Genomic DNA, 20474 nt, shown 5'->3' with positions numbered 1-20474 from the left:
ATTTTAATGGAGCTTGGGCTATTTCTTCTTTTATAAATTTCTAGAAAGGCCTTCACTTCCCTTTTCAAGTATTTCAGTTGGGCTTACAAATATGGGCTCCATAATTCTCCCAAAACCTAATTAATAAAAATAAATAGAAAAAAGCAATTAAAATCTTTCTCCTATGTTAAACAAAATATTTTAAAATTTATATAAATACCTTTGAGTATAAGAATTGAAAAACCAGTTAAAACAAGAATTTTGATTATTCCCCTAAATTTTAGTTATTTTTTCTTTTATCTTTGAGCTTTCTTGTAACTATAATTTTATTTATAAGAAACATTTAATTGGTCACAACAGTGCATCTAAGTTAGCAACAAATTAATTAGAATTAAAATGATCTGAAAGTGATGAAAAAATATGATTGGTGATTCTCAGCTTCTTAACTCAATATAGTGTCCAAGTAATGAACTTAACCTAGGATTTTAAGCAACCCCATTGACATTTCAAAACCTGAAAAGGAGCATCCAATTTACCTGCCACACCAACAATATGAATTTTAAAAAATGTAAAATCCCCCAACTCATCAAACTCACAGTCCTCCAGCTTCTGAGGGTATAAAGTTGAGTGTGTGAAAATGGAATTTGACTTTAAAGCCATGGAGTTAGGTCTGCACTGCTTTGAGATTAGGAAATGGGCATCATAAGTCAAGTAAAGGCGGATTATGTTGACTCCTTGGGGTACCGCGAGCTCCTTTAAAATATGTGTTTGAAGTTAATACATTTTATATCTTTTTAAAGTGTTTTGTATATGAATATATAAATAAATCCATTGTATTTAGGAACAACGAAAGTGGTCTCAATTATATTTTATTTTATTTTCAATGCTTAAAATGAAAATTTATAAAAGTTTATGTAATTTATCTATAATTTTTTCATTTTGATTCTTGGAAACAGCACGCTTTGCCTTCTAATTTTGCTTTAAAATCTCCCCTAAAGATTGTGGGGGTAATTCAATGATTTTTAGGTTGAAGTGTGAATGAAGCTACAATCAATTCAATTTTATCAAAGTTATTGTAATTTATCCACAAAATGTTCTACTTTTAATTAGGAACAAGAATTTGGTGATTTTTTTTATATTGCGTCAATGTTTTTTTTTTTATTTTGAAATTCATTTTTTTATATTTTTAATATTTTTTAATACTTTTATACACCACTTATCAATCTCCTAATCTTATACATATGCGTAAATACTATACATAATATATTATCTAATTAAAATGGTAGTTTTCTTTGGACAAAAATTAAAAAGGTAGTTTAGTTTGCTTTAAATATTTAATTATTAGAATTAATGAAATAAAATTAGTTTATTTAGATAAAATTTTGTAAGCACGTGCGAGGATTTAATTGAGTCAATTTTAAGCCAATGAAAAAAAATTGAGTTAGTTGTAGGTATTTGAATGAAATACAAATTAAAAATTACGGTTATTCGAAATTAAATTCAATCCTAATTTTTATTTAATATATAATTAATTTATTTTTTATGGTATAAAAATAAATATTTTATATTTAAAACAAATTAAAAATTTTGAAAAAATTATTGTTTTTTAGAAATATTTATAAAAAAAATCTTAAAATTTTTTCAAATAATATTCCATATTCATTTTATCAAAATAAGTCTAAAATATCAAAATAAAATATTAATATGGAAAAATCGAGAACCAAACCCACCCAAACTAAATTATGATGAATGGTTCAAAAAATGTAAAAAAAAAAAAACTCAATCAAACTAAACAGATATCAACCCAATTAATGGAGTTGACCATTCTTATTTTGTCAAATATTTAAGGAATAACTTATATTAAGATTATATTAACATTCATAGTCATTAGTCACCAATAAAATAGTTTTACATCCTCAAATTTTAAAGGGTAAAGTGCAAAAATATTCAATAAAGTATTACTTGCATCCTATTGTCCATTGAACATTTTTTTTTCCTATTTTGATTACTAAACTATACAAAATCAAATATTTTCATCACCAAAAGTTAAAAGTCATTTGAAATTTGATGGAACTGTTGATGTGAGTTTTTTTATTAGTCTAATAATAAATTTAATTCTCTAATGTTTACATATTTTATCAATTTAATCTTAAATATAAAAAAGTTCAACAAATTTAGCCTTAATGTTTACAAAATTTATCATTTTAGTTTAAATTATAAAAATTCAATAAATTTAGTCCTCAACATTTACAAAATTACAAAATTTAATTTTTTAAAATTTTGTAAATTAAAAAAACAACCTCCAAATCTAGTATAATAACAGTAAGAAATTATTACCAGTTAAAAATATCCATAGAGTCGTTGGCTACATCACAACCACAACCGTCTAAAAACACACTCAGCCATAACAATACAAGAATTAATGAAATTGTTGAGTAAATTTTAAAACAATCAATCTTATCAATTTATTTTTCAAGACTTTTAATGTAAATTAAAAATTATTCTCCCATTTTTTTTCCCTACATTAGGTTAAAATTATTGTTTGCCACTAAAATATGGCCAATTTCAGTATTTGTCTCATTGCTTGAATCTTCACAAGAAATTTTAGAAATATAGTATTATGTTTTTTTGAGAAACTGTGAACCTTGTTTTACAAATATGGGTTCACACCAAATTTCATTCATGTACCTTACTCACGGTTTATTTATGGTTCTTATTTTAGTTTCTTGTGCTTAAAAAAGAGTTTCAAAAAAGTTCATTTTTGCCATTTGGTGCGTGAAAATGGGGTATTAATGATTTTTTAGTACTACTGCTAATTGTGTATACAGTTGTTCAAATTCGTGTGTTTAGCCAAAGAGTGGGGGAATCAATGGCATCCATACTTACTTTCAGGTAGATTTATCTAAGGGTCAGGTAGCTCGTCTAGCCTGGTAGGACCAACCCAACTTGTGCTAGGCTTGAACAAGGATTTCCACACCTTAGGTTGGTTCAACCTAGTTCAAATTCAATTTAAATAGTAACTTTTTAAAAAAAATAAATTTAAATATAAAATATCAACTAAAATCATATTTTTAATATTTTATTAAATTTTGAATACTAAAACGAGATTTTTGGACAGGTTGAACCAACTCAAAAATAGGTTTGGCCTTGAATTTTTTTTTGGAATCGAGCCTAAGCCTAATCCATGGATACCTCTACTTTCAAGGTCCCATCTTGTTTTGGGGTTAACCCAAAGTTAGAACCCTTATTTTAGAGTTAAGATATTAGCTAGTGGTGATGATAATTATTTTATTATTTTCAGTTTCTCTAGGTTTGGGTGTTGGGTTATTTAAAAAAAATACAAAATTTACCATTTTGTAAATGTTGAGAGTTAAGTTTATTGCTTTTTTTTTAGAATTTGAACTAAAATGACAAATTTTGTAAACATTGAGCGCTAAATTTGTTGAACTTTTTTATATTTAGGATTAAATTGATAAAATGACAAATTTTGTAAACATTGAGCACTAAATTTGTTAAACTTTTTATATTTAGGATTAAATTGATAGAATGTGTAAACATTAGAAGGCTAAATTTTTTATTAGACCAAAAAAAATCCCACATCAACACTTCCTTCAAATTTCAAATGGTTATTAACATTTAGTGACGAAAATATTTGATTTCATATATTTTAGTGACCAAAATAGAATGCAAGCAATACTTTAGTGATCATTTATGTACCTTACCCATTTTTAAATGCATACAAGGTTATTATACATTCAAGCATCTAAACTAATAATAAAGTTATTGGTTGAGTTGGTGTCACGAGTCACCTAGGCCCAAGTTGATTAGTGAAATTACAAAAATAACATTCCGTATTTAAAATAAGTTATATTATTTAATGGTGCTTTAGTCTTTCAATTTAAAAAACAATAAAAATATGTATATGGTGGAATTTGAGCCCATGCTAATTACATTGAAAAAACTTTAAATTTACCACTAAACTAGAGGTGTTCATGGGCCAGACTAAGGCCTGATTCCAAAATATTTTTCAAGACTAAGCTTATTTTCAAGCCGAGTCAAGTCGCCCAAAAAGCCTATTTTACTATTTAAAAATTAATAAATTATTAAAATTATGTTTTTAGTTGCTATTTTATACATTTTTATAATTAAATTTTAGTCTAAAAATATTTTTTATTATTTAAACTGAGTTTGGGCCAGACCGGCTTGGCCCAAGGTGCAACATTGCCCAAGCTCGGCTCAAGTTGGGCCAGGTTGGCTAGCCAGCCCTTAGATAGGTCTACACTCAACCAAAGCTTTATTTTCATATATTTATAAATTTTAGTTTTATTAGGGTCAAAAATAAAATTGGTACCCAAACTTGCCCACATCTCCCAGATTGATACTTATAGTTTTTTTTTCCTAGATTGGTACCTGAAGTTTTTTTCCGTCCACTATATTGGTACTTAAGCCTAACGATGTTAATTTTTGAAGGAAGAAAATGAGCAAAATTGTCTTCTTCTACAAATAAAAAATCAAGTTCTCAAAAAAGGATTTTGTATTGCCATTGTGAGATAAAGGGACTTGATTGCAATGCGAATACACCAAAGAACAAAGGGAGAAAATTCTTTGGGTGTGCGAACTTCAAAGAGTAAATTAGGGTTTGTGTTTTGGTCTGTCATAGTTGGGCTTGTGAGAAACAAAGGGTGTTGTGATGTTAGTTGAAGATTTTTGTGCAATTTTGTGTACTGACATTTTGTTGCAATTTGGGTTGAAGATATATTCTAAAATTTTTAATATTTTGATTTTTTTTTGTTGTATGTAAGAAATGTAGACTGAGGGTTATGATTTTTTCGATGAGTTGAAGGTAACAATAACGGGACGAATTCAACTGTAGAAAAACAAGGATGCACAATCGATGAAATAATGCTTCAAAATAAGATGTTATTGACAGTGAATAGGAGATTAAGACTTGAGCATGATGAACTCAATATTGATGAAATGCAAAGAATCGATTAAAGATAACTCGTTTGGAAGAGAAGATCACATTGTACAATGCTATATGTCAAGGAACAACAAAGTAATAGTTGCTTATAAATCGTTGTTAATTGTATCATAGATGGTGTTTTTGGGTTATCTTAGTTGCGGATGTTGAAATGTTGTCCATGAATTTGTTGCATTAGTTGTTAAGAATGAATGAATTTAATGGAAAATATTTTTATGATTTTGTAAAATGTTGTTGTAAAAGAATCAACAGATACCAATATATGAATTGAATGGGAAATCTTTTTATGTTTTTATGTTGTTGTTAAAGTATATACATATACCAAAATTGACATCAACAAAATAGAACCATCAAATAAATGATCCATGGAAAGACAAAATCAGGTTGACATCAACAAAGTAGAACCATCAAATTATCCAACAAAATAGAACCATCAAATTTTCGATTGTATGTTAACTAATTAAACTCAACTGGGAAGTATCATCAATAACATGGTATCATCAATAACATCAAGTGTGTCTACCTCGTGTTCAACATATACATGTATGGACCCTATATTTCTAATATGGTTAATCATTACTATGGATGATTGATTATCATAGCAAACACTCAGTCCCTTACTAAAATCTAACCATTTTCAGAGTATACAAATTTCTTCACAGCTCTATACCCAGCTTCCACTACCATCTCACACAAAGTGTAATAACACAAGAAATCTGGGTCAAAATCCAATTGCAGCACTTCCCTTCTAACATAGGTTGCATAAGGGTCTGTGACAAAAGTTTCACCCAAATGCATATGCACCACACATTTATCCCAAGTCACGAAAAACACTACATAGACAAAATCAGTTAGATAATAAAGTCAGGTACATAATATAAACAGTAATATACATAACATAAATAATATAAACAACAATATACATAACATACATAATATAAATTGTAATATACATAACATACATAATATAAATAATAGTAAACATAACATACATTATATAAAAAGTAATATACATAATATACATACTAATAATATCAATTTCAGCGTCAATCAATTTCACCCTAAAAAATATTCCCTTCAGAATGGAGTTTTTTGCATACACATGAATGCCAAAAAAATTATAATTAATTATAATACTAATAAAATATCTAAACAACGAAAACCCTAAACACTGTTAAAAATTGGTTCAACATTAACCCAACACTAAGAAACCATTACAAATTGTTAAACATTCTTTAAACTTGAAAATCAAAGATCCCAATAAAAAATTTTCACTTCTTTAGAATGAGTCAAAATCTAAGCAATGGAAAAAAATAAAAATTTTCTATTTTTAAAAAAGACACAATAAAAAGCATATTGAAAAACCAATAATTTAAAATATATATATATGCTTTTTAAATGGAAACAAAAAAAAACTTAGAAAGATTGAGTAAAATACTAGTAATCGATGATGAAAATAGGGTAATCTTGATTCAAATACCACTTCACTAATATGAAAGGCTAAGTAATCAATGACGAAACAAGGCTTCTTTTAATGAGATGATGAAAAATTTTTCCAATGGCTGGGTAATTGAACGAATTTTTCAGATGGCTGAAGGATAGGATTGAAAAGGTTTTTACACAAATGTTAAAGGATGGAAATTTCTTGTGAAAGGATTCAATGTGACTAAAATAAAGATTCAGAGATGACTTTTGATGTTGAATGATGAAAACATCTGGGAATCGAAAAGGTTTCTTCAACAATCGATTCACTAACTGATGGAAAACATTTAATAGATTTTGATTTTTTTTATTTTAATAAATGATGTTATTAATTTAAGATAAATAATTTTAATCATTTTTTTCCAATGGTATAGGTCAAAAAGGGTGACACGTGATAGTGCGCATTTGGCCAGAGCTACTGTAACACCCCAAATTTTGGACCTAGAAGAAATAGGTTTTGAACAAAGGAACAGTTAGGAGACTGCACATAATATTTAGTTGTGCAAGGAAGTGACACAAATGAATGTCTGCTTTAGTGGTTAAGTGATTTAGGAGTGTTTGGAAGTGTTTGAGAAGTTTGGGGTTCAAACCTTGGCTTATGCAAAATTTTTATTTTAAGTGAATAAAATCCTTGGATTTAGATAGTAGGTTCTTAAATTATTGTGGTTAAAATATGATACAAAGGAGTTGTTGGTCTAGTGGTAAGGGGCATGTGGAGTGTACATAGGGTTGAACTCTAAGGTTCGAGTGTTGGAAAATCAAAAAGGGAGTATTTATTTTACTACCTAATTCGTGTGGGTAGTAGAGTTGGATTGAAATACTATTAAATGGAGTTTAAACTGATCATAGAGAGAATTGAGGAGAGAATATTAGGATTTAGGGAGGTTGTTGTTGTGGAGAGATAATAGTAGAAAATTAAAGGATAGGAAGTAGATGGAGAGTCTATAGCCGAATTGGAGGAGGGATTTTTGGGATTTGGGGTTGTTTCCGATTTGGTGAGAGTTAGAATTCGGGTTTCATTCCTTTTCTTTCAACCTTGTCTGAATACAGCTTCTCTTCTCCCTCACCATTTTTCTTTTCGGTTTTCTCTCTTAGTCGATTCTCCCTTCTTCTTATTTTAAGCTCAGCCGAATAGCTCTCGGCTTTAGCAAGGGTTCGTTGATCAATTGGGAGCACGCAGTTTTTCTCTTCCTCTCCCTCAAGTGCTCTCCATTGGCCAAATAATGATAGTTTAATCTCGATTCTCGGTTCTTTGCATGCTACATCTTTGATTTGTAATCTGTTTTATCGTTGTTGGTGGTGGTCGAGGTTGATTGACACATTGCCTGGAAACCAATGGTGTGATGATCATTGATTTTCGGAATAAGAGTGTTCAGAACGAAAAGAATTTACAAATCGCATCAGGTGTGTAAACACCCCACTGTAACTGTAGAACGACAAAAGCTGAAAACCTAGAAATACGACGTTTGAGACCACACGAGCGCGCGATCGCTCGTGTGGCAAGCCAAACCCACACATCATGGGCGATAAACTGTGGAGGCCTCCATGAACATTTTCATGGGCTTAGGCCGTAATAGGCCACGTTGGGTCGAAATGGGCCCTGTGGGCTCGATGGGCTCGTGGGCCCTACACGGATGAAATCTGCGATTTGTGGCAATTACTAGATTGGGTTATATAGATCTCATAGCCGTGGTGAAATCTGGGCTGAGCGGGCTGTACGAGCATGTAGGCCCACTTGGGCCGAGTAATGGGCCTTGGGACCATTTACACTGTTATAACCATTTAGGTTACCTGAGTCGCTTAAGGCGACTGCGAACCTTTTAAGAGGTCGATATCTACACCGAGACTCCAAAATAGGTAAAATAACCAAAATACACCCATAGGGTAAAATGACCGAAATACTCCCATAGGGTAAAATGACCGAACCCTCATAAGGTAAAATGATCGAAATACCCCCATAGGGTAAAATGACCGAAATACTCCTATAGGGTAAAATGATCGAAAATACCCCCATAGGGTAAAATAACTGTTATACCCCTAGGAGATGAATGACTGTTATGGCTTTATGTTATATATGACTGATTTGCTCTATGATATGTATGACTATGATTGAGCATGACATTTTGCATACACGTATGATATTATGTCACAATATATTGCATGAGGATGGGTTCTTATATTTGGAGGAAGTGTACCGTACTGATAAGGTTGCACGGGTCGCCCAAGACGACTGTGGACCTACTGATGGCTATATGCAGTTTATTTTACTGGCAGCTTTGGTCTAATACTATTTAGTGCCGCAACCGGTGCTAATCTTGGTATGTCTGGCTGGGTGGGTCGATTTTATCCCCACATGGTGTGTTTGGCGGGACGGAGTGATGTGTAGAGGCTGGATTTGGTAGGATTTCTAACTGCATATCTGCACTGATTAATGATTTTGTATTGTTACTGCATCGATTAATGATATTACATACTGTTCACTGCATAACTGATATCTGTTACTGTTATGGGCCAATGCCCTACTGATACTATTATTGAAATTTGGCAAAGGCCCTACTGATTACTAGCATTGTAATGGGCTCAAGCCCAATTGTTTACTATTACAGGAAAGGGCTTAGGCCCACATTGAACTGGACTGTTACTATAACGGGCTCAAGCTCAAACTGTATTTATCTACTGTTTAATTCATTGTTTGCTTGTTAGGGGATTACACACTGAGTTTTTGTAGACTCACTCCTCTGTTTAACTGTACAGGTAATCCCCAGTTATAGGCGGGTCGGTGCTGCGAGGGACTCGATGATGACCACACAATCGCATCAGCTTTCGTTTTTAGCCTTTGATTTATAAGTAACTGAATTTGGGTATTTTTATGTAAAAAGGCCTCTTTAAAGTTATAAACTTTAAATTGGGGTTTTTATTTATTTAGTTTGATATAAACTGCTAGTTGTAGAAAAAGACGGGTTTTCAAAAGGTAACTGTTTTCAAAGACACCACGTTTTCGCAACATTTCTAAAAAAAAACTTCCGCAATAAATGAGATTTTAGAAATTTTATAACGTTTTAAAAGTGATTAGCTTTTAATGATGCACGCTTGGAAATGAACAACCCGTTTTGGAATCATCGTTTAATAACAAAATGATTAATTGATTTTAAAGATTTCAACGACAACAAGTTTTACGCTAAACACCTCAATGTGACACCGCCAGATTCAGCCATAATTCCTAGGCCAGGTTTAGGGTGTTATAGCTGCCACATCATCAAAAAATTAATGTTGCTAGGCTCAGTTTATATAGTGGACAAAAAAAACCACAAGTACCAATCTGGGAGAAATGGACAAGTTTGGGTACTAATTTTATATTTAACCCATTTTATTATGCACATTTTATTATCTCAATCAATTTTATATTTATACTTACTATTTATAAAACCCTTTACTAAGTCAATGTCACCTAGACCTGATCATAGGCTGGACCACTCGCGTAGGTCCAATGGCTCGCCCAAAAAGTGAAAAGGTTTGGGTAACGATATAGGCCCGAAAAATAGGTTTGGACAAAAAATAAGACCCATTTTCTCAATGGGCCGAGCCTCGGGCATAAATTTTTTAGTTTAGGCTCGACTCAAATCACATGCTTATATATTTTTTATATTTTAAATTTGTTGGGAAACATTTGTTTTTATATAAAAAAATCTAAAAAAAATTATTACAATCGAGCCAGACTCATGTTTAGTATTTTTAATATAGGCTGGGCTTGAGTAAATTTTAAGCCCATTTTTTGAGTTGAGCTCGAGCCTGAAAAGCGGGTATAAAATTATGTATTGGCCTAGCCTGACCCATGATCAGGTCTAGTGTCACCCATCAATAAAGTCCCAACTCAAGTTACAAATTACCAAAAAATCATTTTATTTGCAAAATAAGTTATATGATTATGTGAGTGTTTTATTTTTAATATTTTTGTAGTAAAAATAAAAATTTATCCATACCTAAAAGAATTAAATTTTAATTAAATTACTTTAAAAAATTAAAATTTCAAAAAAAAAACACGTTGAGGAAATTGAAATATGTAAAGCCAAAATCAATAATAAAAATTGAAATTTTGACACATAAACAAAAAATTGAAAATGAAAATAAAAACATAAAGATTTTTAGTCATTTTGGTCCTTTTTCTTTTTCCCGAGGAGTTGTCGGGTTTACCTCCGGTTCGAGAGGTTGAGTTTGGTATCGAGCTTCTACAAGGTACATCTCCAATGTCTATTACTCCTTACCATATGACACCGAAGGAGCTTATGTAGTTAAAGGCTCAGCTTCAGGAACTCCTTGATTGAAGGTTCATTCGTCTTAGTGTGTCTCCGTAGGGAGCACCAATTTTATTTGTAAAGAAGAAAGATCGTACTATGAGGATGTGTATCGAATATCATCAGTTGAATAAGTTAACGGTAAAGAATATGTACCCACTTCTGAGGATCGATGATTTATTTGATCAGTTCCTTGGGGTTTCTGTGTTTTCCAAGATAGATTTCCGTTCTGGATACCATCAACTTAAGGTTAAGGAAATTGATGTTCATAAGACTGCTTTTAGGACTGGTTATGGGCACTACGAGTTCCTAGTCATGCCCTTTGGTTTGATAAATGCTCCAATTACATTCATGGATCTTATGGATCGGGTTTTTCAACTGTACTTGGATTAGTTCGTGATGGTTTTCATCGACAACATTCTGGTATACTTTAAGATCGAAGGTGATCATGATGAGCATCTGAGAGTAGTTTTTCAAATACTACAAGAGAAACAGCTCAATGCTAAGTTGAGCAAATGCGAATTCTGGTTGAGGGAGGTAACTTTTCTAAAATTTTTAATATTTTGATTTTTTTTTGTTGTATGTAACAAGTGTAGACTGAGGGTTATGATTTTTTTCGATGGGTTGAGGTAATAGTAACGAGACGAATTTAACTGTAGAAAAACAAGGATGCACAATCGATGAAATAATGCTTCAAAATAAGATGTTATTGACAGAGAATAGGAGATTAAGACTTGAGCATGATGAACTCAATATTGATGAAATGCAAAGAATCGATTAAAGGTAACTCGTTTGGAAGAGAAGATCACATTGTACAATGCTAATATGTCAAGGAACAACAAAGTAATAGTTGCTTATAAATCGTTGTTAATTGTATCATAGATGGTGTTTTTGGGTTATCTTACTTGCGGATGGTGAAATGTTGTCCATGTATTTGTTGCATTAGTTGTTAAGAATGAATGAATTTAATGGAAAATATTTTTATGATTTTGTAAAATGTTGTTGTAAAAGAATCAACAGATACCAATATATGAATTGAATGGGAAATCTTTTTATGTTTTTATGTTGTTGTTAAAGTATATACATATACCAAAATTGACATCAACAAAATAGAACCATCAAATAAATGATCCATGGAAAGACAAAATCAGGTTGACATCAACAAAGTAGAACCATCAAATTATCCAACAAAATAGAACCATCAAATTTTCGATTGTATGTTAACTAATTAAACTCAATTGGGACATATAAACAACAAAATAGAGTCCATAACTCTCTCGTTACAATTTGCTTCTCGAACCTCACTATTTAATTCTCTTTTCCTAATGGTAGGCAGTAACATGGTATCATCAATAACATCAAGTGTGTCTACCTCGTGTTTAACATATACATGTATGGACCCTATATTTCTAATATGGTTAATCATTGTTATGGATGATGATTTATCATAGCAAACACTCAGTCCCTTGCTAAAATCTAACCCATTTTCAGAGTATACAAAGTTCTTCACAGCTTTATACCCAGCTTCCACTACCATCTCACACAAAGTGTAATAACACAAGAAATATGTGTCAAAATCCCATTGCAGCACTTCCCCTCTAACATAGGTTGCACAAGGGTTTGTGACAAAAGTTTAACCCAAATGCATATGCACCACACATTTATCCCAAGACACGATAAAGCACTACATAGGCAAAATTAGTTAGATAATAAAATCAGGTACATAATATAAACAGTAATATACATAACATAAATAATATAAACAACAATATACATAACATACATAATGTAAATTGTAATATACATAACATACATAATATAAACAATAATAAACATAACATACATGATATAAACAGTAATATACATAACATACATAAACAATAATATACTACATAACATACATAAATAGTAATATACATAACATACATAATAGACATACTAATAATATCAATTGGCTGACCTTTCAGCCTTAATCAATTTCACCCTAAAAAAATATTCCCTTCAGAATGGAGCTCTCTACATACACATGAATGCAAAAAAAAAATACAAATTATTTATAATACTAATAAAATATCTAAACCACGAAAACCCTAAACACTATTAAAATTTGGTTTAACATTAACCCAACACTAAGAAACCATTACAAATTGTTAAACATTCTTTAAACTAGAAAATCGAGGGTCCCAATAAAAAAATTGTCACTTTTTTAGAATGATTCAAAATCTAAGAAGTGGAAAAAAAATTTCTATTTTTAAAAAAGACACAATAAAAAACATATTGAGAAACCAATAATTTTTAAAAAAAAAACTTATGCTTTTTAAATGGAAACAAAAAAAAACTCAAAAAGATTGAGTAAAATACCAGTAATTGATGATGAAAATAGGGTAATCTTGATTTAAATACCACTTCACTAATATGAAAGGCTAAGTAATCGCTGATGAAACAAGGCTTTTTTAGTGAGATGATGAAGAATTTTTCAATTGGCTAAGTAATTGCTTTTTCTCGAGGAGTTTCTGGATGTTTTTCTCGAGGGGTTGTCGGGTTTACCTCCGGTTCTAAAGGTCGATTTTGGTATCGAGCTTCTACAAGGTACATCTCCAATGTCTATTACTCCTTACCATATGACACCGAAGGAGTTTATGGAGTTAAAGGCTCAGCTTTAGGAACTCATTGATTGAGGGTTCATTCGTCTTAGTGTATCTCTGTGGAGGGCACCGGTTTTATTTGTAAAGAAGAAAGATCGTACTATGAGGATGTGTATCGATTATCATCAGTTGAATAAGTTAACGGTAAAGAATAATACCCACTTCCGAGGATCGATGATTTATTTGATCAGTTCTGTGGGGCCTTTCTGTTTTTAAGGATAGATCTCCGTTCTGGATACCATCAACTTAAGGTTAACTGATGTTCATAAGACTACTTTTAGAACTCGTTATGGGCACTACGAGTTCCTAGTCATGCCCTTTGGTTTAACGAATGCTCCAATTGTATTAATGGATCTTATGAACCAGGCTTTTCAACTGTACTTGGATTAGTTCGTTGTGGTTTTCATCGACAACATTTTGGTATACTCTGAGATTGAAGGTGATCATGATGAGCATCTTAGAGTAGCTCTTTAGATACTCCGAGAGAAACAACTCTATGCTAAGTTGAACAAATGCAAATTCTAGTTGAGGGAGGTAACTTTTCTTGGTCACGTGGTTTCTACTGATAGGATTCGAGTTAATCCTAAGAAATAGAGACTGTGCTTGAGTGGAAACAGCCTAGGAATGTTTCTGAGATCCGCAGTTTTTTGGGATAGTCGATTAACATTAGAGGCTTGTCGAGGGGTTCTCATTAATTGCAGCTCCTCTGATTAAGTTGTTGCGTAAAAACGCTCTATTTGTCTGGACTGATAAGTAGCGATCGAGCTTCGAGAAGCTCAAATCCATTTCGAGAAGCTCAAAATCTTAAATCTTTGTTTTATTGAACTCTGTCTTTAGTTAGCACTTGCTTCAGTGGTTCAGTGGCGTTTGGAGGTCATTAGTTCGAATATCTGCAAGGGTGTGGGGTGATTTTATTTTGTTAGTATTTGGTCAACTATTCAAATTGGTGGTGTTGGATTAGAAGTCAAATATTGGGTTGTTATCAGGTTGTGGGATTAGATTTGTTAAGGGAGTTTATTTTATTTTGAGAAAACTCCTTCTCAAGTTACTCTTTTTCAACCGCTCATTATATCATTTTTCTTTTCAAAATTCTTTTTGCTTTTTCACGTTTTGTTTTTTTCAATTTGGGGTTCTGTTTCTTTTTGTTTTTTCCCTTCTTTATTATTTCTTTTGTTTTCAAGTCTTTCTTCAATTCTTCTCATATTCGTTTTGTAATTGTTCTTGTTTTGAGTTCCATTCTTGCTACACGAAGTGGTTGGATAGGTGTTCATAATTTTTGGATTATTATTAGTGGTTTTGGAAGTAAGAGTTTTATTTTCTTTTTGGATTAATTATTTAATGTATTGATAGGAGAGGTTGTGTGGAACAACATATTACCGACAAATTAGACATTTTTTAGGACTATTAACATCGTTTGGGGTAAGTTATCAAACACCCGATGGGTTAACTTTTGACATTTTTAGTGTGTTTATTGGCGATTGTGAACTAGGGTGTTACTTGGATTTTACTAAATCGTTAATGGGATTAATCATTTTGATGGTTATTTTAATTTTTAGGAGTATATTGGGAGAAATCACATATAAAAAAACCCAGGTGTGTAACGAGAAACTCGAGAAATAGCAAACGACGAAAGCCAAAAGTGGGTGCTGCTGATGCCACACGGCCGTGTGGTAGGCCATGTACTAGACCGTGGGTGACACACAGGCATGTGTGAGGCTGTGTGGGTCACACGAGCTGGCCATTTGGGCCTTGTAGGTACACAGGTATGTGGGCCCACAATTCAAGATTTCTTTCGAGGGCCGTACACGTCGTCCCGATCGATTGCGGGCCTTTCGTAAGGACAGTTTGTGATTAAATATATTATAAAACATGAAATTTGGACATCTGTTAGTATAGTATATGCTATCGGTAAGAGTAACTAAGATGCCAAATAATAAATAAATGTGTAACTTTATGTTAAATATATGATTCGAATATGATATGTTGTGCATGTAAAACTATAGCATGTATAATTTCTGCTCTGAATAAGTATGATATATAGTATATTCGGTATCTGCATTTAGGTTGGGTTGTAAATAACATGTGAAGGAAGTAATTTTGTAAAAAGGCAGTAAATCGCCTAATGATCAAGCAGCTGAGCTGCAACTATTCTGTAAAGTGTTCTATTGACACTAATTGGTGTGTAGGGATGAATGAGTGTTTTATACCCATATAGTGTATTGAGATGATCGGAGATGGTGTATAACGGTTGGAGGTAGGAATATATGTCGAATCTGTTCTGTTTTGTTATAAACCTGTTTCTAATAAATCTGTCTAGTATGCATTTATATGCTTTAAGTTATTCGTTATACACTGAGTTTCAAAAACTCACTCTTTGTTTGACTTATATTTTCAGGTAATCCTTAGACTTAGGTGGGTCAGTGCAAGAGGGGAGCTCGGTTAATGTCTTAATCTATTTAAATTGATTTATTTAAGTTTTGGTATTTTGGTTTTGTAAAATTTTTTGGACTCTCTGGACCTTTTGGACTGTTTAGATTTTTTTTAACTTGTTCTCGTATTTTGCTTAATACTGCTCAAATGTTTTAGTTGACAAAATTTGCATTCCTACCAAAATAGAGGTTTTCAAACAATGAATTGTGTTTCTCCAATATCCCTTTTTAAGGAGTCTTCCATTGCGAAATGTATAAATTTTAGAAAATATAAACAAAACAACATTTTTATTAAATAGAACAATAAGAAATGATTTTGAATAAAACCGGGATTTTGAAAGTTTATGACGATTTTTCATTTACTCAAAAAACAAGTTTTCAATCATATTAAGTAACAACTCCAAATTTGGCCATAACGTCTAGGCCAGATTTGGGGTGTTACATATACATTCTTCTTAGACTTTTAATTCAACACTTTATAATTTAATTCAACCCAATGCATGTTTATTTTTTCAAAATAAATATTATTAAATTAATTAAATTTCCAATTAAATAATTTTTTAACCCGATTCTAATTTTGTTAAAGTCATGGCAACTTTATCGTAAAAGAATCTATAAGAAGATATATTTAATTTATACATTCAACGAATTCATAATAACAGACCATTTTCATACTTAGTGAGAAACCACATTCATTTATGAATTAATCCATTTTTTAATTTTATCAATTCTATTCATTGACCCTAAATGCAAATTATTTATGATTCCAACGAGTTAACAAAATAGTTAATTGAACATATGTGATTAGAGCTCAAATAATCGACATTGATAAGTTCTCATGCTATTGTAAAAAAAACTAGTTTACTTAAATCAAATCTTACACAAAAGATATGGTTGAATTATAGTTTATTATTTAAATTTTTGGTGTTATTTGAATAAATCAAATTTAATTTAAAAAACTTAAACTAATTAAATTAAAATTTTATTCAATTCTTTTCAAGAAGGTTCGGATTTTGCTCCTCTAATTCTTAGTTATAAGTTAATAGTGTTAGAGCTAGGGTTATATAATGAAACAAACTTAATCCAACGAATTTCTATTCATTAAACTAGTTTATGTTTGGTTTGATATGTTTACAACTTCAAAATGTGTTTATGCCCATTTATTTAAAATAATCTATATTCATGTCGTTTAAGTTAAATAAATATATTCATAAACATATAATTGAATATTTTCACAAACTATATTTATAAATAATCAACAAACAAACAAATATATATCTTATTTTTTAAATATAAGATAATCAAATATAAATATTAATCATTATTATAGTAATCTTATAATAATTGAAAAATAAGAGTTTTCAATGTATAAAAATTGTACATAAATAAACTAAAAATATTATATTTATATTCGATTAGTGTAATAAATAAATAAATAAATATAGAAGAACAAAAATAATTTTATGGTAGAATTATTCATGAATTGTTGTTATTTATAGCAATATGCAAAGCATTACTTTCAAAAGGGTTATGATAGCTGGGGCAAAAGATACAAGATAATGGGTGAATGCCAGGGTCCCTCCCAACAGCGCACACCTCCCTATATTTCCAATAAAAGATTCTATTTTGTACCAGCCCCAAACTCCCAAAAACCAAACCCCTTCAAAATAATATTTTATTATTCATTATACCAACATTGCCATCAACTCAAACCACAGAACATGCCTGCACAAAGGGTCAAAATAGTCCTTATATGGTACTCCAAAATTCTTTTATATGGAATTGAGCTGCCATAAAAGAGGTGGTAGTTAAGGCAACTGGGCAAAGCGCAATGGACCCCCTCCAAACAATGCCCCAAAAAACAGTTGGCAACAGCTGTATGGCACCCAAAGTTTAACTTAAACCTACCCTGTCCCAACAAACGACTGACCAAACTTAAAAAAAAAAAAAATCAAAATAAAGTAAACTAACTGCCCAGCATGAGATATATATAAATGGGACTTTATGGCACCCCACCCATTACTGCTTGTCTCAATTTCATACTCCTCACTTTTTGCAACAAAATTCACGGAGAGACTACACCAACAAATGGAGGCATTGAGGATGAGACTATTTTTGGCCATGATGGTGGTGTTGATGGCCATGTCGGCGGTCCAATATGTTGCGGCAGCTGATGCACCGGCCCCTACTCCTACCTCAGATGCCACCGCATTCGTGCCGACGGCGTTTGCTTCCCTTGTCGCTCTTGCGTTTGGTCTCCTCTTTTAAAATGGGTGAATTGTATTAGTTGTTGATATTTCAATATTGGGGTTTGTGTAGAGTTCTTTTGTCTTCTTTTATTCTTTCTCTCTAAAGGCCATACAACTTTGATTATGAAGATGGAAAAGAGATAGAGAAAAGGTGGAGGAATTTTTCTGTTGTTGTTGGGATTTTACTTATGACAAATGGTGGATATTTTCATTGTTTCGATTCTAATGTATATCTGATTGTTGTTGAGCTAATGAAGTTGTTGTTACTTTGTTCCATTAAGAAGAGTAGGATAATTTGATTTTGTTATCCATTCTCTTGCAAGTGGCCATAAATCTTCCAACTAAACTATCACTCTTCCACATGCACATGGTTTGCTTCAGTTTACCTTCCAAGTTGAGAAAACCAAAATTAATAAACAGATAGATATGGGGCATAATCCATATAGCAGAATTGCTACAATCCCGATTGTAAAGTTTCACTTTTATGTCCACACTTAATTTCCGGGAAAACTATAAAATTAATTATTTATATATCATTTACTAAATCAATTTGTTAAATTTAAATTACTAAACCATTAACAGTATATATAATAGCAAATTAACGACGCCGTTAATAATGTTTTTTTTTTCTCTTTCCTTTTTACAGTCTCCATTTTACTTATTTTCTCAAATGCTTCTTCAACATAAAATATATTAAGGTAAATTATTCATTAATTACTCAATTATGAGTACTTTTTTGTTTTGATCAATTACTTAAAAAATTACAATTTGATCACTAATGTATTTAATTTTTAAAATATTTTTTTCTAATTTTTAATAAAATTTAAATATTTTTTTATTTTTTATTAAAATTTAACCATTTTTATAATTTTTATTGATTTTTATTTTTTATAATTTTCTTGCCACACGTCACTCCATGGTTGTGACACGGGGTGACTTTAATTGAAAAAATTAGGGGCAGTTAACTTTAACGATCAACTGTTAAAGTTAACAATCTAAAGGTCTTTTTGATGCATTTTGACATTCAAGTACCCAATTGATTGCAAAAAAGGGTTCAATTGTTATTTTTGAAAAAGTTTGAGGGTATGTTTTTATGCATTTTGAAAGTTTAAGCACCCAATTGAGTGCAAAAAAAGCAAGGGCTTAATTGCTTTTTTTGAAAAAGTTTGAGGACCTTTTTTATGCCTTTTGAAAGTTCAAGTACTTAATCGAGTGCAAAAAAATGCTTTGAAGGCTTTTTACACCCTTAAACCTTACTATTTCTTACTTTGTAAAAATAAGAGTTAATGTACTATTTGCCCCCAAAGTTGCACTGAATTATCACATTGGTACATAGAGAACTTCTTATATCAATTTAAGTACCTGAAGTTTTTAGTTTTTATATCAGTTTAGTACCTGAAGTTTCCAAATTTTTTTTATCAATTTACCTCAACCGTTAACAGCGTAAAAAAGAAAGATGATTAGGGAAAATATAAATTACCGACCTTATACATGTTTATGGATAGTTTTGAAACATGGTAGTCATATGCAGAGGTTATACTATGAACATCAAAGGTCATGTGGTGAGTTGCGTCGATATCAATTATCTAAGGTGCTCAAGAATTTTAAAAGTGAGCAGCAAAATTGGATATTGTTTGCATGTGATTATGAGAAACCTAACAATAAATGTGTGAAGGTTGATCACATAGTTGGTAGTATATTGTGCATAGGGAAAGTTGTTGTATATTATTACGTCGTGGATGCCAAGGTTGATTGCATTTGTTAGGATTCTTATTGGAGTTTTGTCGACAGTTGTTGGTGTTATTGCTAGAGCGTGATGAAATGAAGGATGAGTTTTGGGAAATATTTGCAGTAATGGTTATTGCTAAGAATTTTTTTTTTGTCTTTATGTGGTAAATTTGTAACACCCGTCGCCCGACCCAATCGTCGGATTCGAGCTATAAGATGTTACGATTGATGCTGGAGCAACTTTGGACAATTTTACAACATCCGACCAATCACATATGCAAAAAAAACATCATTCACATTCTAAATATATATTACGATCATTTCCAGGTTCCACATAGCTTATGAAAGCTCTTTTGCAAAACCGTACACGAATTAAGACCAAATTATAAAGTTTTAAAAATTCAGGATCGATGTAGTGACCTCAAAATCTCCAAGTCGTGACGTTGCCAACTTAGTATGTCACGTCACGACTTCATGTATAATGACGTCGCGACATCACTTACTATCGGCCAACGTTGTGACATGAGATATTGGTCGTCGAGACGTTTGGCCAAAAATACCATTTGGTGCTTATTTACATGCTTAGACCAAAACCTACCGATATACATATTCACCTAACATTTTCAACTGTACCAAAACATGCATAATCAAACTAAAACAAATCCATAAAACTTTAAGAATTTAATCTT

At 31.4% G+C, this 20474-nt stretch overlaps 1 protein-coding gene across 1 annotated transcript; it reads left to right on the top strand.

Moving 5' to 3' along the window:
• The first annotated feature begins 17797 nt into the window (after positions 1-17797).
• On the top strand, positions 17798-18333 carry LOC107946194 (arabinogalactan protein 13). The gene has a single exon (XM_016880425.2). It carries the CDS (start codon positions 17813-17815, stop codon positions 18074-18076), a length of 264 nt encoding a protein of 87 aa, XP_016735914.2. The 5' UTR covers positions 17798-17812; the 3' UTR covers positions 18077-18333.
• Positions 18334-20474: the final 2141 nt, after the last annotated feature.

The sequence above is a fragment of the Gossypium hirsutum genome, chromosome D11 (assembly GCF_007990345.1).
Source record: "Gossypium hirsutum isolate 1008001.06 chromosome D11, Gossypium_hirsutum_v2.1, whole genome shotgun sequence".
NCBI classification, from domain to species: Eukaryota; Viridiplantae; Streptophyta; class Magnoliopsida; order Malvales; family Malvaceae; genus Gossypium; species Gossypium hirsutum.
Note: the sequence above shows the minus strand (reverse complement) of the source record. Positions and strands in the feature narration are given on the sequence as shown.

Excerpts from the sequence above, each read along its gene's own strand:
- LOC107946194 (XM_016880425.2), top strand. The coding sequence starts at position 17,813 with ATGGCACCCCACCCATTACTGCTTGTCTCAATTTCATACTCCTCACTT.